At 39.7% G+C, this 18649-nt stretch overlaps 2 protein-coding genes across 2 annotated transcripts in view; one reads left to right on the plus strand and one right to left on the minus strand.

Moving 5' to 3' along the window:
- LOC107037296 (myosin heavy chain, non-muscle) overlaps window positions 1-15304 on the plus strand; it is a 45540-nt gene extending 30236 nt beyond the window's left edge. The window contains exons 3-7 of the mRNA XM_015255777.2: window positions 1747-1865; window positions 5232-5255; window positions 6589-6844; window positions 7790-12662; window positions 13058-15304. Of these exons, the coding sequence (XP_015111263.1) occupies window positions 1747-1865; window positions 5232-5255; window positions 6589-6844; window positions 7790-12662; window positions 13058-13190 (5405 nt within the window). The 3' untranslated portion in view covers window positions 13191-15304. The remainder of the gene's footprint in view (window positions 1-1746; window positions 1866-5231; window positions 5256-6588; window positions 6845-7789; window positions 12663-13057) is intronic.
- LOC107037297 (26S proteasome non-ATPase regulatory subunit 10) lies at window positions 15289-18154 on the minus strand. The gene is made up of 4 exons (XM_015255778.1): window positions 17982-18154; window positions 17824-17922; window positions 16491-16779; window positions 15289-15855 (listed from the first exon to the last, which is right to left on the minus strand). The coding sequence occupies exons 1-4, from the start codon at window positions 18087-18089 to the stop codon at window positions 15665-15667; spliced, it is 687 nt and encodes a 228-aa protein (XP_015111264.1). The 5' UTR covers window positions 18090-18154; the 3' UTR covers window positions 15289-15664.
- Window positions 18155-18649: the final 495 nt, after the last annotated feature.

The raw sequence follows: 18649 nt of genomic DNA on the forward strand, positions 1-18649 counted from the left end.
AATGTTGTCACAATTGCGCTTTTCAATTGAAAACAGACATCATCTTTAGAGACATTTGTCATCTTTAAAGACTTCTTCACGCCATTTTTCGAGCCGCTCGTTCAGTTGAGCCAAAAAAAACATGCATAACTTGTCTGATATCTCTGTTACAAACTCTGGTCATCAACTCTGGTTTTCAGTTGAAATTGGAATTGTTAATTTACACAATAATAGGAGTGCATTGACGATTTTTTCTTAACTCGCAAAAATCTTCAANTGGTTTTGAACCAGGGGAGACTCCTAGACCCCACTGGACAATGTTGTCACAATTGCGCTTTTCAATTGAAAACAGACATCATCTTTAGAGACATTTGTCATCTTTAAAGACTTCTTCACGCCATTTTTCGAGCCGCTCGTTCAGTTGAGCCAAAAAAAACATGCATAACTTGTCTGATATCTCTGTTACAAACTCTGGTCATCAACTCTGGTTTTCAGTTGAAATTGGAATTGGTAATTTACACAATAATAGGATTACACTTTACAATTTTTTCTTAACTCGCAAAAATCTTCAAACAATTTGCTATCGATTGGTGATAAAATTTTTTGGAAATAATGAAATAGAGGGGATAACGTCTTTTTTTTCAGAGGTGATTTTCCGAAAATTTATTTTAAAAAAAGTACTAACTAGCAAATGTTTTTTATTAGCTCGCAATTTTCTTCAAAACTACTTCAATGAGGAAAAAAATAAAAATTTGGAATATCTGTACATGAGGGGCTAATTGATCGGATCTATAAATTCGCAAACCTCTCCGTATCGCCCTCTAGGATCCCCTGGAAGCAGCATTATTTGCATATAATAATAAAATTTATTAATCAATTGCGAATGGAGGAGTGGAATGCTGAGAAAACTCGAGTTTCCTCTGTCTCGTAAAAAACGTAACTGCACGCTCCACATTTTTACTGTATCTCCGGCGCTCTTCCTTATTTCGTTTTTCCATTATTTCTCATCCATCGGAAATTTTAAATCCCAGGAGGAATTTCTTTGTTTCTTTATCATGAGTGAGCAACAGTTGAAATTCCGATGATTTACTGAAAAATGTGGAGCTGTTTGTGGAGGGGATTAGCTTATCTGGGGAAGTAGTGAAAATAAAACGAAAAATTTATTTTTGCATAGTTTGAGAAGACCTTTTTGGGCAGAATTTTCTGTTACAATCACTCGTTCTCAAGACAACTGTTGAATTGAAATAATAAGAACTTTAATTATCAGGAGACATTATTTGTGACACATTGTCTCAGCTGCAAAAAAGTATTCAATTTTTTCCTCTAAAATCATTTTTTTAAAGAGACAATTACATATTCAGTAAAGGTTAACTCATGTTTTTCTAGTTTTTCGTTACAAAAAAAATGCCTTCACATTTTTTTCTTAAAATCCCTCATTTCCAAGACAATTATTTACTCAGAAAAACTATAAATTCATGTTTTGATAATCAATTTTTGAATTAAAACAATGAGAATATAGAAGAAAATGTCAGTAGTCTTGAATTTTTTTCTTTCAAAAATTAATTTCTGAGAGCCAAGTGCATAATTAGCAAAGATTAACTCATGTTTTATCGAATCCTCAGCTATTTTTCAATTGGACTCCTGTCTATTGGTTTTTCGTCTTCATATTGGAAGCAATCCCGTCGACAATGCTGTACAGACCCCCCCCCCCCCCAACTTAATTGAAAATTGATTGAATCCACTAACGAGAATTTCCATTGGTTTCAGACCGTGAGGACCAATCAATTTTGTGTACTGGTGAATCTGGAGCCGGAAAGACAGAGAATACAAAAAAAGTTATCCAGTATCTTGCCTACGTGGCTGCCTCAAAACCCAAATCGAATGCTGTGAGTCGTGTTATTTCATCATTACAAATGATTTAATCAGAATATTTTCAGAGGATGTATTTTTTGTTTAATCGAATGAATCATTTTACATACCAATGAACTCGCTTACCTCAGCTGGAACGGACAGTTGATTCACCAAATAAGAAATTATAGTCAGCTGAATTCGACACCTTCATTATTATCTTTTTTGACACAATTAGAGTCATAAAAATTCCTTGAATTGTTGGAATTTAAAAAATAACATTTCAACCACAAAACGGAAGTCTTCCCACAGTTTCCACTTCCCCACGCTGGAATTTCCGATTATTGACTCATGAACTCGATCCTTTTTTATTTTCAAAATTTATTTCAATAGCTTTGGTCATCAAAATCTTTTAATCGTCATTTTCCATCACGAAAGTTCCTGAAATTCTTCAAAATAGATCAATTGATCGTCAATTCTGCCGTTTCTTGTGATTATCCAATGGGAAAATTATGCATTCCTGTTGAAAATTATTCAATTTTACGATTTTTTAAAGGAATATTTGCTAAAACACAGCAAATTTTTCATTAAAAAAAGAGAACACAATTTCCTAGGGTTTTTTATTCAATTTTGTCACATGTGGAAAACATTGATTTCTCCCCTCTCGCCACCAACTTCTTTATTCCTCACAAAAAATCATGAACACATAAAAAAATTGAAAAAAAAAAATTCTACAAAAGTGTGCTAGTCCTATTGAAGCTATTTTTTTCTGACTCCCGGTAAAAATTATGCAATTTCACAATTTTTTAAATGAAAGATGCTGATTTTTATATACAACTCATTTTCTTGCGATTTTTTCTATGAGAAAAAATCTGGGGCATGAATTTTGTAATGAGGAAAACAAAATTGGAAAACTTATAGCCAATAATTTCTATAGAAAAATATCCTGAGGGAATAAATCATAGCAGAATCAAAATCTCAACTTTGTTCTATCCAATGTCTGTGGAAAAATCGTGTAGAGAAGCGAATTATTCATAAAAAAATTAATTACTCGTAAACATGAAGACCAAAATTTTCTAGGGTTTTCTATTCAATTTTTCCACTCGTGAAAAATTGAAGTCTTGAATTTTCCCTATTGTCAATAAAATACATCCCAAAAATATTCCTTGACACTTTCCCCTGCAATAATTCTCGCAGCCCTGAGGCGCAGCTAAATCTCACAAAATAAATCCAACCAGAACAGAACAAGATCAGAGCCTTATTCAGTCACAGCCACAGTTTATTTTCTCCTCAATTCGATTCAAAGATAAACATCCTCTCTCCCTCTCGCCTTCAACATCTCACTCCCTCGAATACCGGTTTTTGTTGATGTCTGTGATCAATTCCATCCATCGTAGAAAATATTTCGCAATCGTTCAATGATCGCGTCATCCAATTGCTCTCAGTACAGAGCACTGATTGATCCAGGTCAAGAATCTTCGATACCCATTCGTGTCTCATTACTCGAAACATCGGATCGATAGATCATTCCCTGTTCTTCCTGGAAGGTATTAATTAACGATCGTGTCCGATCGTTATCCCTTTTGCTCAAAGTTGAATCATTTATTTCTGCGGTTTCCTGTCCTTATGAAATTATTTTCCTTCGTCGAAATGAATTGGGTAATTGTACTGCGTATTTATTGGTTGAGTCTGATTGAACTACTGTTTTTCATTTGCATCTGATTGGAAAAATCGTTATCGATTGCAGTTTTAAAATTTTTTTGTTGAAATTTACAGTTAAAAACTCAAAATCTTGGGAAGAAATCAATGGAATCGGTGAATGTCAGTTCAATTCCCCGTAAAATTAATGAAAATCAGGAAAATTCAGGTAAAAACATTCTTGAATTTTCAATTGAATGAAAATTCTGCCTAATTTGGCGCTGAATATTCATGTTTTAATTGAAATTTCAAGTGACTTGAGGAATTCTTGTCCTCCTCCGTCTCAAAAATTTGGAATTGCATTGAATTTTCAGTAAAATCTGAAACTCCATAATTTTTTTTCTTCTAACAGTAGATCGAACTCACTCGATGAGTGTAAAAATGATTCATTTGGTTATTTATCAACGATTTTGATGAATAGGTTCTGTAATTAATGCGATTCTCAAGGTACTTAAGAATATTGTCACTGCACTTTGATAATGCCACTGTGAAAACTCAGCACACTGTACTACACACAGGAAATTGGATATTCTTGTACAAAAGACATTCTAAATTCAGCAGCCGAGCGGTAAAACGGTTTAACTCGATTATGATTATTGACCAGTTGTCAAGAGATATCTCGAAATCTAGGAGAGATGGCAAAATTTTTGTCATGACCTTTTCTGTAACTCAATCCGCTCTACAAAAAAGGTTCCCCACGAAAATTTTTGTATCTCCCTTAGATTCGGAGATATTCCTCGCAAAGTTAAGGTGCAGCGAAGTCTTAACAAATTATTTTTATTGAGATGTTTCTTTCTTGGAAGGAGTATTATATACTTGAATCAATTTCAAATACATAAGATTTTACGGTAAATATCAATTATTTCTTCTTGAGATACATTTACTTGAATCAAATAAAATAGTCCTTGGCGTCAAGTCACATGCATTCACCACAAAAATGGAAAAGTTCTATTTTTTTAACCTAATGTAATCTCCAGTCGAGATATTTTCTACTTTCATGAATTGATAAAAAATTCGTACCTAGGAGATGATTACATTCAGGAATTACTTGAATGTTGTTTCCTCGAATGAAGCTGATGTTTAAACTGATCTTTCCGTACATCACATTGAACGAAATTTGTGATATCCAAGTTTGTGTTGAATTGCCGTGATCTATGATTCTGTTATTGCACACTAATGCGATTTTTTTAGTCAAGAAATATAAACTTCTTCAACGGAACGACGTTTTACTACAATCTCAAAGCTTTTTCCGCGTAACAATATTCATCCTGATTCGACGTACGAAATGCTCACATCAATTATAATTTACTTGGAACAACGTATGATAGCGTTGACTGAGATAACAACGTATTTAGTCATCAGAATAATTTTGATTTTTGAGTAAATCGACAAATTTCTGGAGTTGGCAAACTTTTGGCTAGAAAGAAATCAAATGCTCTCATTCTTGCGACAAATAAAAGGAACTTCAATTCTAGAGAAGTTTGATTTCTCCCAATCAAATGTATCTCAAGAAGAGATAACTGGTATTCACTATGAAATCATGTTTACTTGAAAATTAACAACCAAATGATAGTTGGCTCGAATAAAATTCGCTTGTTTTTCACTCATCAAATGTACAAAATACATCAACACAGTAGTTACAACATGCAAGTCTGATGGTTATGTAATTTTATTTTCGGTGCTGATTTTCCACGGATATCAACAAGACCCCAAGTCCGGCGTTAATAATAGTAAGTTCAATAAAAAAACCAGAGTCATTAGCATAAACAATAACAACACGTAATTTAACGAATGGTATTGCCTGTTTTCTCGTCTTATTTGCTCACATGTGAATAGCTCTGGGATAAATGGACATCACGTCACCCAATAATTTTCATTATTTTTTTTCCCCATAACACATACGCCATTATTAACGATAAACTAATTGATCAATTACGTTACTAACGTTGAATTAAAATCGTGCTTTTAACAATTTTTTTTTTATTAACCTGCTGCCTTGTGGAACCAGGGAACCGGAGGCACAACGGAGAAATTCGCGGTAATTATTCGAAAATTATAGGTGTGAGAGTTTAATTAACACGAGCACTCATCTGCATCTCAACATTTTAATTAATATTCATTAGTATGGGTGTTGTTTCTTTTTGGGTGCGATACAATCCTTCGGGGGAATTTGATTTATCAGTTAATAATTCTCTCTGCAATCTCCTGTGCATCGTTAGCCTTTTGAGTTTTATTTTTACATTTAATTTTTTTTTCAATTCTTCAGTCAAATTGAATGGAGAAATTATTTCGTAATTCATTACTCTTTCACTCTTCATCTCACCTGTGAATGAGAAAGTGTGTGTTGTGTGTTTCCTGATATGTCTGCCTGCTTTCCTATCGACAAGTAAGATAATTTAATAAATTTGAAGTTTAAATTAATTGAATGAAGTGGTAAAACGTAATGAACTTTCTTGAATGCTCGATGTCTCCCGACCGAATGATGCGATTTGAATAAATCAGGTCTCATTTTAATGTTTGAAAAAATACCTTCAAAATGAAAGAAAAATCGGGAAATTTCACTCTGCCGATCTCAAATTATTGACGATTGAAAACGGTTCATTTTACCCCTCTCAGTTTTGCTACAGATGCATTTATCTCAGAAATGAGAGCTTTTGGGAGAAAATGTGATAAAATCTTTTTTGCAGATCACGAAATCTCACGATCACGATCTCTACAAAAAATCTCTTGTGACATTTTTCCCTAGGACCCCTCATTATCGAGATAATCGCGTATTTATCGCAACGTAAAAGCCGATTTGTTGCATTACGTTTTCACACTTTAGTGTTGACTCGATCGTTCAATATCTCTCGTTTCCGTGAGATTCATGCACTCAATGATAATTCGATACCGATAATTCAGGGGGAATACACATACGATAAATTTATGTGGCACTGTGGGTTCCTGGCACGAGGCAATCACCGAATTCTGAGAATTTTATTGAACGATCAGTCTGGGTGCCGATAATGGAATAGAGTTACGGATTGAAGTGAGAAGCCCTCATTGTTATTATCTTCGAAACAGGGTGAATTAGAGCAACAACTTCTCCAGGCGAATCCCATACTCGAGGCATTCGGAAACGCCAAGACAGTGAAGAATGACAATTCCTCACGTTTTGGAAAATTCATTAGGATCAACTTTGATGCGTCTGGGTATATAGCAGGGGCTAATATCGAAACTTATCTCTTGGAGAAGTCAAGAGCTATTCGTCAGGCTAAGGATGAGAGGACGTTCCATATATTTTACCAGTTACTGGCTGGCGCATCTCCAGAACAAAAGAGTGAGTAGCCCATTTTAATGAGATCCCGATTTATTCTTGACCCCAAAATGTAGAAGAAATCCAAAAAAATTCCGAATGATGTAGCACATTCCGATACTTCTCCCATGAATTTTTCAATGTTTTTTCATTATTTTAAAATTTAGCACGAAATACCTTAACGAAATTTAATACGAAAAAGCAATTTTTTTCAAAGTAGCATAAACGTAACTTGAGTTGTAATGATAAAAATCTAAAATAAATTCTAACCGGATGTTGAGATGAATAAAAATATTCTGGTTGAGTACGGGCTCAATTGACAGTTTAGTATTATTGATAATAATTAATTTAGAAGTGGAAAAATAACACCGAGTCTTATGAAAAAATGAATTCTCCGAGATTAAAATGTAGAAACAATCTCAAAAAATCAGAAAAAAAAATTCTGTGTCTAATACGAAAATTATCATCACTGTCAAACTTTTGTAATAAATAATTTATGTTTCTGGGCACCCCGAAAGTACAGGATGCCGTAGTCAAACGAGCAACTATTGTTTAAGAAAATAATAGTAGACAGAATTTAATGGATTAATTTCTTGCTTTCATCAAAGTTAAAATTCATCTAAGAAATTATCAATGACAAATAATTTTTTTTCGGGCATTTACATCTATTTTTTCTCACTACATTTAACGACTTTCATGAAGTTTGGATATACTGCCGTAAAGTAGTATAACCATAACTTAAATGTTGAAGATAAAAATCTGAGATGAACTCTAAAGAAATTGAATAATTCTAAGAAAATAATGGTAGACAGAATTCGATGGATTAATCTTCTTTCTCGTCAAAGTTTGAATTCCCGTGAGAAATTACCAATGAAGAATAATTTTTCTCGTCATTTTAAATTAATTTCTCCATCACCACTTTAAGCCCACCCCTAAACCCTTAACCAACGTCTCAACTTCTTCTTCCAGAGGAATTCATTCTGGAAGATCCAAAGCTCTACCCCTTCCTCTCGAACGGTGCCCTCCCAGTCCCGGGCGTTGACGACGCAGCCGAGTTCGCGTCCACCGTGAAGTCCATGAACATAATGGGAATGACGCCCGAGGACTTCTCCTCGATATTCCGCATAGTATCAGCAGTGATGCTGTTCGGTTCAATGCAGTTCCGCCAGGAGCGAAACTCGGACCAGGCGACGCTCCCCGACAACACAGTGGCCCAGAAGATCTCCCACCTCCTCGGCCTCAACGTCACCGAAATGACGAAAGCCTTCCTGAAGCCCCGCATCAAGGTGGGCCGTGATTTCGTGACGAAAGCCCAGACGAAGGAGCAAGTGGAGTTCGCCGTCGAGGCGATCTCGAAGGCCTGCTACGAGCGCATGTTCCGCTGGCTGGTGAACCGCATCAACAGGTCATTGGACCGCACCAAGCGACAGGGCGCGAGTTTCATTGGCATTCTCGACATGGCGGGCTTCGAGATCTTCGAGCTCAACTCCTTCGAGCAGCTCTGCATCAACTACACGAACGAGAAGCTCCAGCAGCTCTTCAACCACACAATGTTCATCCTGGAGCAGGAGGAGTACCAGCGCGAGGGAATCGAGTGGAAGTTCATAGACTTCGGACTCGACCTGCAGCCAACAATCGACCTCATCGATAAACCAATGGGAATAATGGCGCTCCTGGACGAGGAGTGCTGGTTTCCAAAAGCGACGGACAAGACATTCGTGGAAAAACTGGTGGGAGCTCACAGTGTCCACCCAAAATTCATGAAGACCGACTTCCGGGGAGTCGCTGACTTCGCGATTATCCACTACGCAGGAAAAGTAGACTACTCAGCAGCCAAGTGGCTGATGAAGAACATGGACCCCCTGAACGAGCACGTGGTGAGCCTTCTGCAGGCCTCGACGGACCCCTTCGTCTGCCACATCTGGAAGGACGCGGAGATCGTTGGAATGGCGCAGCAAGCCCTCACCGACACGCAATTCGGCGCGAGAACGCGAAAGGGAATGTTCAGAACGGTCTCCCAACTCTACAAGGAGCAGTTGGCGAAGCTCATGGTGACCCTCAGAAATACAAACCCCAACTTTGTGCGTTGTATAATTCCGAATCATGAGAAACGAGCTGGGAAGATCGATGCACCCCTGGTGCTGGATCAGCTGAGGTGCAATGGAGTGCTGGAGGGCATTCGCATCTGTCGCCAGGGATTCCCCAACAGGATCCCCTTCCAGGAGTTCAGACAGAGGTACGAACTGCTGACGCCAAACGTCATTCCCAAGGGCTTCATGGACGGCAAGAAGGCCTGCGAGAAGATGATCCAAGCACTCGAGCTAGACCCCAATCTGTACAGAGTTGGACAGTCCAAGATATTCTTCAGGGCTGGAGTGCTGGCGCACCTTGAGGAGGAGCGCGACTACAAGATTACTGATCTGATAGTGAACTTCCAGGCGTTCTGCAGGGGCTTCTTAGCCAGGAGGAACTATCAGAAGCGCCTCCAGCAGCTGAACGCAATCCGGATTATTCAGCGGAATTGCGCTGCCTACTTGAAGCTCAGGAATTGGCAGTGGTGGAGGCTCTACACTAAAGTCAAGCCCCTGCTGGAGGTGACGAAGCAGGAGGAGAAGCTCACTCAGAAGGAGGACGAGCTCAAGCAGGTGCGCGACAAGCTGGAGATGCAGTTGCATTCTGCGCAGGAGTACGAGAGAAAGTATCAGCAGGCGATCGAGGAGAAGACGATGCTGGCTGAGCAGCTGCAGGCGGAGGTGGAGCTGTGCGCCGAGGCCGAGGAGATGAGGGCGAGACTCGCTGCGAGGAAGCAGGAGCTCGAGGAGATACTGCACGATCTCGAGGCGAGGATCGAGGAGGAGGAGGAGCGAAGCACTGCGCTGAATCAGGAGAAGAAGAAGCTGCAGCTGAACATCAGCGATCTCGAGGAGCAGTTGGAGGAGGAGGAGACTTCGAGGCAGAAGCTGCAGCTGGAGAAGGTCCAGTGTGATGGGAAGATAAAGAAACTCGAGGAGGATCTGGCTTTGTCCGAGGATACAAATCAGAAGCTGCTGAAGGAGAAGAAGCTCCTGGAGGAGCGGGCGAACGACTTGTCGCAGACCCTCGCTGAGGAGGAGGAGAAGGCCAAGCATTTGGCCAAATTGAAGGCGAAACACGAGGCGACAATTGCTGATCTCGAGGAGCGTTTACTCAAGGATCACCAGCAGCGCCAGGAGGTGGACAGATCGAAGCGAAAAGTGGAGACCGAGGTGTCGGACCTCAAGGACCAGCTGTCGGAGAGGAAAACTCAGGTGGAAGAGCTCCAGCTCCAGCTGGGAAAACGAGAGGAGGAGTTGAACCAAGTGATGCTGAAGATCGACGAGGAGGCTGCGGCGAAGGCGCAGGCCCAGAAGGCCCTGCGAGAGCTGGAATCTCAGCTAGCTGAGCTCCAGGAGGACTTGGAGGCCGAGAAGGCTGCGAGGAGTAAAGCTGAGAAACTCAAGCGCGACTTGAACGAGGAGCTCGAAGCCCTGAAGAACGAACTCCTCGACTCTCTGGACACAACTGCAGCCCAGCAAGAGCTTCGCAGCAAGCGTGAGCAGGAGCTGGCGACACTCAAGAAGAACCTGGAGGACGAGACGTCGCTGCACGAGGCGACAGTTGCTGACATGCGCCACAAGCACACGCAGGAGTTGACGGCCATAAACGAGCAGATGGACGCACTGAAGAAGTCCAAAGCGGCTCTGGAGAAGGCTAAGAGCACTCTGGAGGCTGAGACAGCTGACATGGCGACGGAGTTGCGATCTGTGGGGGCGAGTCGACAGGAGTCAGACCGTCGGAGGAAGCAGGCGGAGCAGCAGCTTGTCGAGCTCAATGGCAAGCTGGCTGAGGTGGAGAGGACCAAGCAGGAGCTCGCTGAGAGGGTGGCCAAGCTCCAGACAGAAGCAGAAAGCATCTCCCAGCAGCTGGAGACTGCTGAGCTCAAGGCGTCAGCTGCTGTGAAGGCTTCGGCTGTCTGTGAGTCCCAGTTTACGGAGTTGACTCAGCAGCTTGAGGAGGAGACACGTCAGAAGCTGGCACTCTCCTCGAAACTGCGGGCCATCGAGAGCGAGAAGGAGAGCCTGCACGATCAGCTTGAGGAGGAGGAGGAGGCTAAACGTGCGCTGGACAAGCAAGTCCAAGCTTTGACGATTCAACTCGCAGAGGCGAAGAAACGAGGGGACGAGGAGGCCGAGGCTGCTGCAGTCCTCGAAGAGGCTAGGAAACGCTGCATGAAGGACATCGAGGCACTTCAACGTCAGGTTGAGGAGCTACAAGCTGCTAACGACAAGCTCGATAAATCGAAGCGAAAAATTCAAGCTGAACTCGAGGACAGCACTATTGAACTTGAGGTACAGAGGGGCAAGGTCATTGAGCTGGAGAAGAAGCAGAAGAACTTTGATAAGGTTCTTGCTGAGGAGAAAGCTGTGTCTGAGCAGTACGCGGAGCAGAGAGACGCTGCTGAGCGTGAGGCTCGTGAGAAGGAGACTCGTGTGCTGTCGTTGACTCGTGAGCTCGATGAGCTGAACGAGAAGGTGGAGGAGTTGGAGAGGGGCCGGCGAGGGCTGCAGGCTGAGCTGGATGAGCTGGTGAACAACCAGGGAACTGCTGACAAGAATGTTCACGAGCTTGAGAAAGCCAAGCGTGCGCTGGAGTCTCAACTTGCTGAGCAGAGGTCACAGGTTGAGGAGCTTGAGGACGAACTGCAGTTCACTGAGGACGCCAAGCTGCGTCTGGAGGTGAACATGCAGGCGTTGAGGGCGCAATTCGAGAGGGATCTGCAGGCCAAGGAGGAGCAGGCCGAGGAGAAGCGCAGGGGTCTGGTTAAACAGCTGAGGGACATCGAGGCGGAGCTTGAGGACGAGAGGAAACAGAGGGCAGCTGCCATTGCTGCGCGCAAGAAGCTCGAGGCTGATTACAAGGATGTTGAGCAGCAGTTGGAGATGCATAACAAGGTGAAAGAGGATGCATTGAAGCAGCTGAAGAAGCTGCAGGGGCAGATCAAGGACTGCACGAGGGAGACGGAGGAGGCACGTGCTGGGAGGGACGAGCTGGCCACTATTGCGAAGGAGGCTGAGAAGAAGGTGAAGAGTTTGGAGGCTGATCTGCTGCAGTTGACTGAGGATCTTGCTGGGAGTGAGAGGGCGAGGCGTGCTGCGGAAAATGAGAGGGATGAGCTGCAGGAGGAGCTCAATAATAATGCCAATAAGGGGACTCTCATGCTGGATGAGAAACGACGGCTTGAGGCCAGGATTGCTACTCTTGAGGAGGAGCTCGAGGAGGAGCAGTCGAACAACGAAATCTTTGTGGATAGATCGAGAAAGGGACAGATTACTATTGAACAGCTGACTACGGATTTGGCTACTGAACGCTCAGCAACGCAGAAGCTCGAGTCACAGAGATTGCTGCTGGAGAGGCAGAATAAGGAGCTCAAGGCGAAACTCGCGGAGCTCGAGACTGCGCAGAGGGCCAAGACCAAGGCCACCATTCAGGCGCTCGAGTCCAAGATCAGTAATCTTGATGAACAGCTGGAGACTGAGGCGAAGGAGAGATTCGCCCAGCAGAAGGTCAATAGGAAGCTGGATAAGAAGCTGAAGGAGCTGGGACTGCAGTTGGAGGATGAGAGGAGAAATGCTGATCAGTACAAGGAGCAGGTCGAGAAGGCTAATGCCAGGGTTAAGACGCTGAAGAGGCAGTTGGATGAGACCGAGGAGGAGCTCAGCAGGCACAAGGTACAAAAGAGAAAGGCGCAGAGGGAGATGGATGAGATGATCGAGTCGTATGAGAATCTCACGCGCGAGGTCGCCAATCTCAAGAGTAAATTGAGGTAATTGCGGTTTTATTTTAATTTTATGATTTGTTGAATGAATTTCGGAATTGATGAATTCAGGGAAAATTGCGGTGTTGATTTGGAATTATTTCTGGGACGAGGGCCTTTAGGAGAATATGTCGAAAGGCCATTTGTGAAACCGAACGCAGCATTGATGAAATAGTTTCATAATTGCTAGATATGCCATTTTCATTCAAATCGTTTAGTTTCAGTTCCATAAAATGCGAAACGTTAAATTTGCCACCCCCAAAAATCTCTTGATAATTTCTTCTAAATGTACTCTTCAACGAAATAATTCCACAATTATGTAGATAAAAACCTAATCAACTATTCAACAGTTCAATTTTACAATTCGAAACACAGCTAATTTGTTCATATTATTAATTATTCAGACGTGGTGGAGGAGCTCCAATTGGTCTAAGCTCCACAAGACTAACGAAACGCGGTTCAGTCCAGACCGGTGGCTCTGGTGACGACTCGACAACTCAGGACGAGAGCATCGACGGCGAAGAGAGTATCAACTGAATCCTCTCAAACTCTTATGCAATAACACCATTAAAACCCGCATAATAGTACGTCAAACCACCCGTATGAAAAAATACGAAACAGTAAAACGAGACAAAAACATTGAAAAAAAAATCAAGAAGGAACGATGAACTCGAAGATATGAATAATGAATATTCGATCGATTAGAAAAAAATGACACGTGTTGAGTGTCGCCAGCAAGCAAGTAATAGAAAGCAATTTATTTCCTTAATTATTACGTTATCATTATTTTTTTGAAATTCGAATTAGAATTATATATACGAGAATGATAAACTTCCAAACAAGATGCCATCGCTAGAGGGGACGAATATTTAAAAGAAAAATGATGAGAAATAGCGACAAAAAAAATGAAGCAAATGTGTACATAACTTTACAAGCTTAACTAACTAACATTGACCGCCGAGCGGTTTTAATGCAGAAAATAAAAGCGATTGTTGATTCATTAATTATCAGTAACAATTGAACAATCAAGCTGAAGTAATGGATAAACGAGAGAAAATGCATGAGGGGTTAAATCGCTGCATAATTAATATCTCACGGAGACAAAAGGAAAATTAATGAAACTAATGTTTCAAGATGAATGGAAGAAAAAATTAACAAACCGTAGGTAGGAATAAGACATTAATGTTTATTACTATTACATTATTTTATTACTATTATTACGAGACAGCATCATCCCGAATAATATGCGAAAGATACCGTTAGTTACTTCATTTTTTTTAATGATTAACGAGGTAAGACGTAGAGGCAGATAATAAAATGATGGAAAATCAGTTGTTCTTTTTTTTTGTATTTTATGATTTACGATTTTGATTGATTTTTTGTAGATGGAGAACAGAGAAATGATGACAATTTGGGGGTTTGTTTCATTTTAAAAGGTTTTACGTTCTGGCATTTACCTTTCCTTCCAGTATTTCTCCTCTCTAGGCTCTAAAAACTCTCACTTTCTTTTTTTTATCGTCTTTTATACGAATGTACCCGCACATGCATTTATATACATATTTTTCGGCATTATTATATATATAATATATATTTAATGACAGTGTAGGGAGTAAGCTTTCCTCCTTCTCAATCTTTATACATTTGCATTTTTTTTCTTTTGAGAATAAAACGAGAATGAAGTTAGATTTTTTGGGTTTTTTTTCTGTCGGTTCTGGGTGTACTTAAATCATGCATGGCGATTATTCTCTTGTCATCTGCAACCTTTTGAAATGAAATGAGAGGAATTCAGTGAGGAAGTGGGGAAATGTGACAATTACTCGATTTTTCATGTCTGAGACGAAATTCAGGTTCATTCAATCTCCAATATCTTCGAACCTGACAATGCGATTTGGATGAGTCAGAATTCATTTTAAAGTCTGGAAAAATATCTTGAAAATGGGATAAAAATTGTTGATTTTCACTCTGCCGATCTCGAGACATCGAACATTGAAGATTCACTTTGCTTCAATTGAATTAATTAGGTTTTGCCACTTTACATTGAATTCTCTGGAATGAAATGATCTTGAGCTTCTGTTTCTCATTTCTTCCCATCATGTACGAGGATTATTTATCAGTGGAGGAGTTGAAATGGTCTAATCCAGATGTTTATTATTGTGAGAGTTGTCTCCATTCAATTAAAGCAACAAATCAACGAGAATTAATCAACTGATGAACTTAAATCAATGAAGAAACATGAGAACCAGGAAAATTTTATTTACGATTTTTTTATAAATTTATTGAAATATGAAAAATGAAGGGTCACTTTGTATTCAGAGACGTTTTACACATATTGAAATTCATATATTTTTACTGGAAACGATCGTAAAAGGGCTTTTGAGAGGAGATGGAGTGTTGAGAATTGTGTATATAAGTGATTCATGGTCACTTGGTGATTATTCATGGATTAATGAGGGAAAATAATTCCATCTGTGATGTTCGAGGAATAAATTTCACGTGAAACGACAGTGAGTGGCCATCGAATAGCTAAAATAGGATGAAAAATCGTAGGTTTCAATCATGAAGTGAATTTTGATACATTTTTATATAGAAAATGGTAATAACAGTTGCATCTGAATACGTAAGGACACAATAAACATGAAATTTAAAAAATATCAACTTTATTTATTGAGTATGAAATATTAATGATCCACTGAGACTTATCAACGAGTTTTGTGAACAATTCTTTGTTATAGTTTATTTTTCGAACTGTAAAAGAAAATTACTCACTTTATTTTGCAAATATCTAGAAAACGAGTGAATTTAACAAGAAATTTCAAAAGACATTTTTTGTGGAAAATTTGATTTTCTACGAAAAAGATTTTCTGACATTTTTCGCTAAATCCACTTCTCGGGATATTCGCGATTATTCTGTAAGATTTTTCTTTTTTTCATCCTCTCATCTCTCCCTCATGTCATTAAGTGAATCGTTTATTACAGTTCATGAAACAAATTGAAACTGATGAGAGAAAAAATTATTCAGGCTTCTCCTTGAGTGCTTTTAGCTGTCGAGCTAGTGCTGGAGTGCAGAGGTCCAGTGGAGTCTTCTTTTCCCTATTTGTCAACTCCAAACTAGCTCCGTGGGACACTAAGAGCTTTGCCTCAGTGTTTCTGTCCTCCTCGCATGCCAAATGGAGAGCGGAGTTGCCGTAAGCATCAGTTTTGTCTGGAGAAACAAAAAAATCCAATTTGTTAATTCCAATCTTTAATAAATTTGATGAATTAACTTAGAAAAATTGAATTGGATAATTGAAGATCGGGATTAAACTAAAAATACTGTGTCAAATAATTTAACACTGTTTTTTTAAAATTCAAACCATATTTACATAACATTAAAAAATTATAGTTTACAAAGGTTTAATCCTTGAAATTCTGAGATGAATTCAAGATTGTAAAACTTCAAGCCTGAACATTTTCCAGATTTTTTCTTTTTAAAAATTGAGTTAAACTTTGAGATTAGTCGTTCATGAATATTGCGGCGTATTTATTCTTTTCCTCCCTCGATCGTCTCGTTTCTCTTATTCTTTTATCTTCGGTCGTCCGCGGACGTGTCATTTCTTTTCATATCTCTTTTTATTATTTATTTCGCCCCATATTCTTTTAATAACGTAGTTTATTATTGAATGGGCTCATACTTTACAATATCTTCGAACGTATGGGACAACATTTTCCCTCAAAACATTTTTCCTATCTCTCACGTCTTTAAAAAAACGCAAATCTTGAATAAAGTAATTTAAAGGTTCAAAGTAACTGATGAATCGATCTATCGTGTTGGAAAAGACATGGAGAATTCGTCATTACCAATTTTTAATCGATTCCCGTGGGCCAAGAGCATCTTGACAATTTCGACGTTTCCCTTGGAGGCGGCTCGATGAAGCGGCGTGGCGCCGCGATTGTCAGTGATGTTGATATCAGCCCCTTTCTCAATGAGTTTAAGACAGATCGAATGCCAATTCTTGCTGGCAGCGTACTGAAGCGCCGAGTGGCCATCAATCGTTTGGGCATTGACATTGGCACCTTCGGTTATTAAAATCGTCACGACTTTCTCACGACCCGCTGACGCTGCCAGAATCAGAGGTGTCATGTTTGTCTAAAAATAAATGAGATTTTCTCTCATTCGAGATCATTTCGTATGAATTCGTCAAAAGACGATACATTTTCGTATGAATTCATCAAGAGACTTCTTGTGAAAAATTCAATTCTCCGTAAATGTCCGGACATTTTTTTATTTATAAGAACAAATGTTTAAAAAATTGGTAAATTATTCAGCAGGAGATGTTCTTTGAAAATGATTCAATTGTGTAGAAAAAGTCTTCTGATTTTTTCCAGAAAAAAAGAAAGTTTCTGAGATATTCACGCGGACAAAAATTTCTAGTGTCTGGAAAAAAATCAATGATTTTGAGAAACTTATGGGTCTGGAAAGCATTGTACTGAGAATAAGATATTGATTATCTTCATTTGAGATGAAAAATCGTTAGAATTATACTGTAGAGTTATAGAGTTATATCGATTTTTATCGGAAAGTAGAAACTTATTTATTAACATTGATTCAACATTAATTCAGTCAAGGGGTGGATACACTTCTAATAACAAGGCATTCATAAACATGAGTAAATTAATTCAATAAGCAAAATAATTTGAGAAGCCGGCTGTAATGATCTTGATTCAAGAACCTCAAAATTCTTATCATCAGAAATCAAAAGTTCTGAATGTCAGAACAGAAATTTTCTAAAATAAAATAAAATATGTCTAAATTCAAGTCCGACTCATTAGACTTGAGTGGAAATTACAGAGAATTGGAAGTTTTTCCTGTGAATTTTTCAAACGATTTGGGAAATTAAAAAATCAAAATTAATCTCAACTGTTTTTTAAAGAATGCAATTCCCCATTTAAAAAAGTCATTAAACATTTATCTCTCAAACAATTCCTTCTCACGATATTTTTGAGAATCTGTCCTTATAAAAAAGAAAAAAAAATTGAAAAAAAATTAAGATTAAGATTTGAAAGAAGTTGCTTTCGCGCATAAAAAAAATTCAAGATGGCAGCGCCCAGTGAATGCCCCAGTCATGATCCGGTGAGTTTCACCTTCGAACTATGAACCACTTGAACAAAATAAAACGATAAAGCGACTCACATCGTCCTGAGGGTCAACGGGAGCCCCCAGAGACAGAAGAAACTGCACTAACTCGTGATGTCCACCGAGAGCTGCCCAATGCAGCAGCATCCGTCCGTTCTGCATTGAAAAAATGAGGTTAGACCCTCCAATCTTCCGCACCTCGATTTAATACTCACACTGTCAATTTGTGTCTTGAACGTCTCATCCTCCGTAATGAGCTTCATTACAGCGGTGGCATTGCCCTCGTACGCCAAGTCAAAGATACTCGGATTTGGTCGAGCCATTTTTCACTGGAGAATTTCAACCCGATTGACAGATTCGTGTTTACCTCCTCTGATATAGACTAGCAATTGCGTGCGGGGTAGATAAACTTGGCAGATGAAATAAACACAGACACAGATAACAGATAAGCAGATAACCTCAATTATCTTGCATTAGATTTGGAATTTCTCTAAATTATAAAAATTTGGTACTGGAAGGGTCACAAGAGTCATGAGGATCTGAATAAGGGTCACGAGGGTTATAATGAGGATCAGATTAAGGATCCAAATAAGGGATCCTCGGGACCCTTTGTATCACTAATCGAACCCCATTCGGATCCAAATAAGGGTCACAAGGGGCAGAAACAAGGGTCAAGGGTCACGGTGGAAGCAAATTAAGGAGCACAAGGGTCAAGAAAAGGTTCAATAGGTTCAGAGTAAGGGTCATGAGAGATAGAATAAGGGTTACAAGGGTTAGATTAAGGGTCGCAAGGGTCATGAGTGTCAGAATAAGGGTCACGAGGGTTATAATGAGGATCAGATTAAGGATCCAAATAAGAGAATGATACTCGTGACCCTTTACC

The sequence above is a fragment of the Diachasma alloeum genome, unplaced genomic scaffold (assembly GCF_001412515.2).
Source record: "Diachasma alloeum isolate Michigan unplaced genomic scaffold, Dall2.0 Dall_scaffold_00216, whole genome shotgun sequence".
NCBI classification, from domain to species: Eukaryota; Metazoa; Arthropoda; class Insecta; order Hymenoptera; family Braconidae; genus Diachasma; species Diachasma alloeum.

Excerpts from the sequence above, each read along its gene's own strand:
- LOC107037297 (XM_015255778.1), bottom strand. The coding sequence starts at position 18,089 with ATGGCTCGACCAAATCCGAGTATCTTTGACTTGGCGTACGAGGGCAAT. Across the intron at positions 17,923-17,981 it reads TCAAGACACAAATTGACAGT|AACGGACGGATGCTGCTGCA; the intron begins GTGAGTATTAAA and ends TTTTCAATGCAG. Across the intron at positions 16,780-17,823 it reads CCGTTGACCCTCAGGACGAT|ACAAACATGACACCTCTGAT; the intron begins GTGAGTCGCTTT and ends ATTTATTTTTAG.